The sequence below is a fragment of the Rhagoletis pomonella genome, unplaced genomic scaffold (genome assembly GCF_013731165.1).
Source record: "Rhagoletis pomonella isolate Grant_MI unplaced genomic scaffold, Rhpom_1.0 Rhpom_scaffold_09359, whole genome shotgun sequence".
In the NCBI taxonomy this organism is placed as follows: domain Eukaryota; kingdom Metazoa; phylum Arthropoda; class Insecta; order Diptera; family Tephritidae; genus Rhagoletis; species Rhagoletis pomonella.
The window spans coordinates 2095-4860 of NW_023467887.1; the positions used below are offsets into that span (position 1 = coordinate 2095).

Sequence of the window (2766 nt, forward strand, 5' to 3'; positions counted from 1 at the left end):
CTTATACAAATTGTTACCAAATCGCGTTCGTTTGGACAGAAAACTTGTAAAACTTGCAAGGAGAGAGCGCAATTTTGAAATTTCATTTGCAGAAGTTGCACATCCGTGCTGGGAAAATTTTTGCCAGAAAGAATTTGGGAGCAGTATTGCGATTTGCGATTTGCTAATGAAAGAAGTATGTAAATATTTGTTTAGCTAATTAATTTAATTAATTCCAGTGATTGGAAATGTACATATGTACTCGGCTGGAAAAGGCTGTATTCGTAATCTGAACGCAGTCGACGCCACTGTCGATATACATAGTAGGAAATCTGACAGTGACTAGGTACTAAGTACAAAGAAATTGAAGCACGTGTTGATGAAAGTCAGAATAAGTAGAAACTTACGTCTAGGATCTGTTTTGTTGTCCACTTGAAATAATTTAAAAACTTTACTATGCTCAAAATGCTATATGGATGCCAGCTGGTAGTGAATTTTCGCAATCTTGTGCGCGCTTAACTTAGTAAGTTTCTCTCTTTGGGAGAGTAAGATACCTTATTCTCTGAATTTTGTTGCTTGCTAATGCTTACTGGCTTTTCCAAACGAACACAACTAATGTATGTCCAAGGCGGTGAATTAGGGGGTCTCGTTCAAAAACCGAATTAACAAAATTTTATGCTCAAATGTTAACCAGACAGATCGAAAATACCAGGGAAAATACCTATAAAATTACAACTGTCCGCATACCTGTCATAAGCTGGCTTGAATTAAATACTTTCTCGCACGTTACTTTGCGTCTAATCGCGGACTGTTTTGCACACAAAATGCTTGTATGTCGGTCACAGATTTGAAATTCACATTTGCTACTTCATACGCAATAACTTATGCAACCGAATTGAATGAATTAAAAAATTCTAATTTAAATAAATATTCGTATGCTCAAAAACATTTCACTATACTCACATTGATTTTGTCTGTAACCATTTTGATCGGCATTGTAGAAGACAGTGATGTAACGTCCATCGGTCTGACGGTAGGAGTAATAGCCAACCACAACCAGCGTTTTAACTTTGTCATAGACAAGAAAGTAGCCACGTTCATAGCGCGCAGTACCATCAGCCAATTCGTATCTGAACTCGTAGCTGCCATCCGGGAAGCGATGGTCGAAACGATCCAAAACATTCTTTTCTGTTACTGGCTCCTGTTGGGGTCGCTGTTGTTGTTGTTGCTGCTGCTGCCACTGCTGTTGTAGACTGCCACTACCAATATGATTATTATGCAAATATTGATTTTGGTTATTTGTAAAATATGCCGAAGCAGATGCATCGCTTTGCTGTGAGCTGGCGGCGTATTGATTGTTTGGACGCGGTGAATTGCTATTAACAGCCGCTTGCGTGCAAGTCAAAGCCAAGCAACAGAAAGTGATAAATGCAAATATTGTGCGACACATTTTTTTTTTGCGTACGCTTGACAAATTAATCCTTTTCAGAGAAAAAAACTACAAAAGCTTTTCACAACTTTTAGCGGTAAGTTGCAATTCGTGCGAGCGTGTGTGTGTGTGATTGTGTTTATTGGTGCGCGCGGTGGGAGTATGTGCGTCTGTTTTGTTACTCAGAAGCAGTTTAATGTAAATACTGGCTATGCGCACGCTTTTATAGTACTTAGCTGCTGACAGGCAGGCGTACATACATACATATGTATGTAGATATGTAGATATATGCCAGTATAAATGTACACATCTGCGCGCATCTAAATAAAGTTGTCAAAAATTTGAGACGCTTCATCAGCGCGCGCGCGCGCGCCCCAAGCTGCTCAGCGAGTAGGCCGACCGATCTGCTGGGCGGTGGACTGACTGTCCTGCTGACTCTTTGGCGGCGAGCGTAATCACAACCGGCATCTGGTGAGAATGCTTTGAAACCGCTCTTATGCGCGCTTACATTTACGTACATAAACAACGTAGAAACATAAATGCGCACGCACAGTCTGCCCCACCTGCTGCTGCTGCTGCCGCTGTCGGCGCTGCCTTGATTGCTATTTGCCACACAGCGTGTTCTTAGGTTAATTTACGTTTTTGATTCTAATTTGCAACGGCACTCAAAAATTTGTACGCGCGCGCGCGCGCACTTTTCGCTTGCGAAGGTACAGAAATAAATGGAGCGCAAAAATAGCGCTTTCGTTCGTTAAGCCGCAGCCGCCACCTCAATGAAGATCACATTGAAGATTGCGCTGATAAGTGATTTGAATTTTTTTCCTCTCGTATACATACACACACACACACGAATATGTATGAATAATTGTACAGAAAATCGTGTGTACATTTTTACCTGTACGTTGACTAATTCCCGCCTTTTTGTCATTCGCTCAAAAATTTCATCTTTACTTGTTGAGCCTTATCTGATCTCGACTGCGTCTTTTACGCGGTCGCAACGCGAAAATGGGCTCTATACAACATAAATATTGCGGGGAGAACGTGCTCCAGGCCTTAAATGTTTTTTTTTTTTGTGTTTGTTTGGAAGTGCTCAGCGCATACCCACATACTGCTCGCGTTGCTTTTAATGGAACGCTTGAGAGAACGCGAACAGAATTGGTGTGTCTGAACAATCCAGTGTTTCATACACTTCTACGGTACATTATGTATTACTTGCCACCAAAAAGTATGTCACACAAAAATTAAATTTGCTGCCATCAAAATTGTTGTCTTTACACTTGTCATTTTAACGGTTTCAAATATTTTCCCATCTTATTCATTTTGAGATTATAATCGCTTTTATACTTTTAAGTAACTTT

At 40.5% G+C, this 2766-nt stretch overlaps 1 protein-coding gene across 1 annotated transcript; it reads right to left on the bottom strand.

Annotated features, from left to right (window-relative positions):
* Nucleotides 1-942: 942 nt before the first annotated feature.
* LOC118756236 lies at nucleotides 943-2059 on the bottom strand (the record flags this gene model as incomplete). The annotated part of the gene is given in 1 exon segment (XM_036491011.1): nucleotides 943-2059. A coding segment is annotated over 1 exon segment (487 nt), but the record flags the coding sequence as incomplete, so codon positions are not given.
* Nucleotides 2060-2766: the final 707 nt, after the last annotated feature.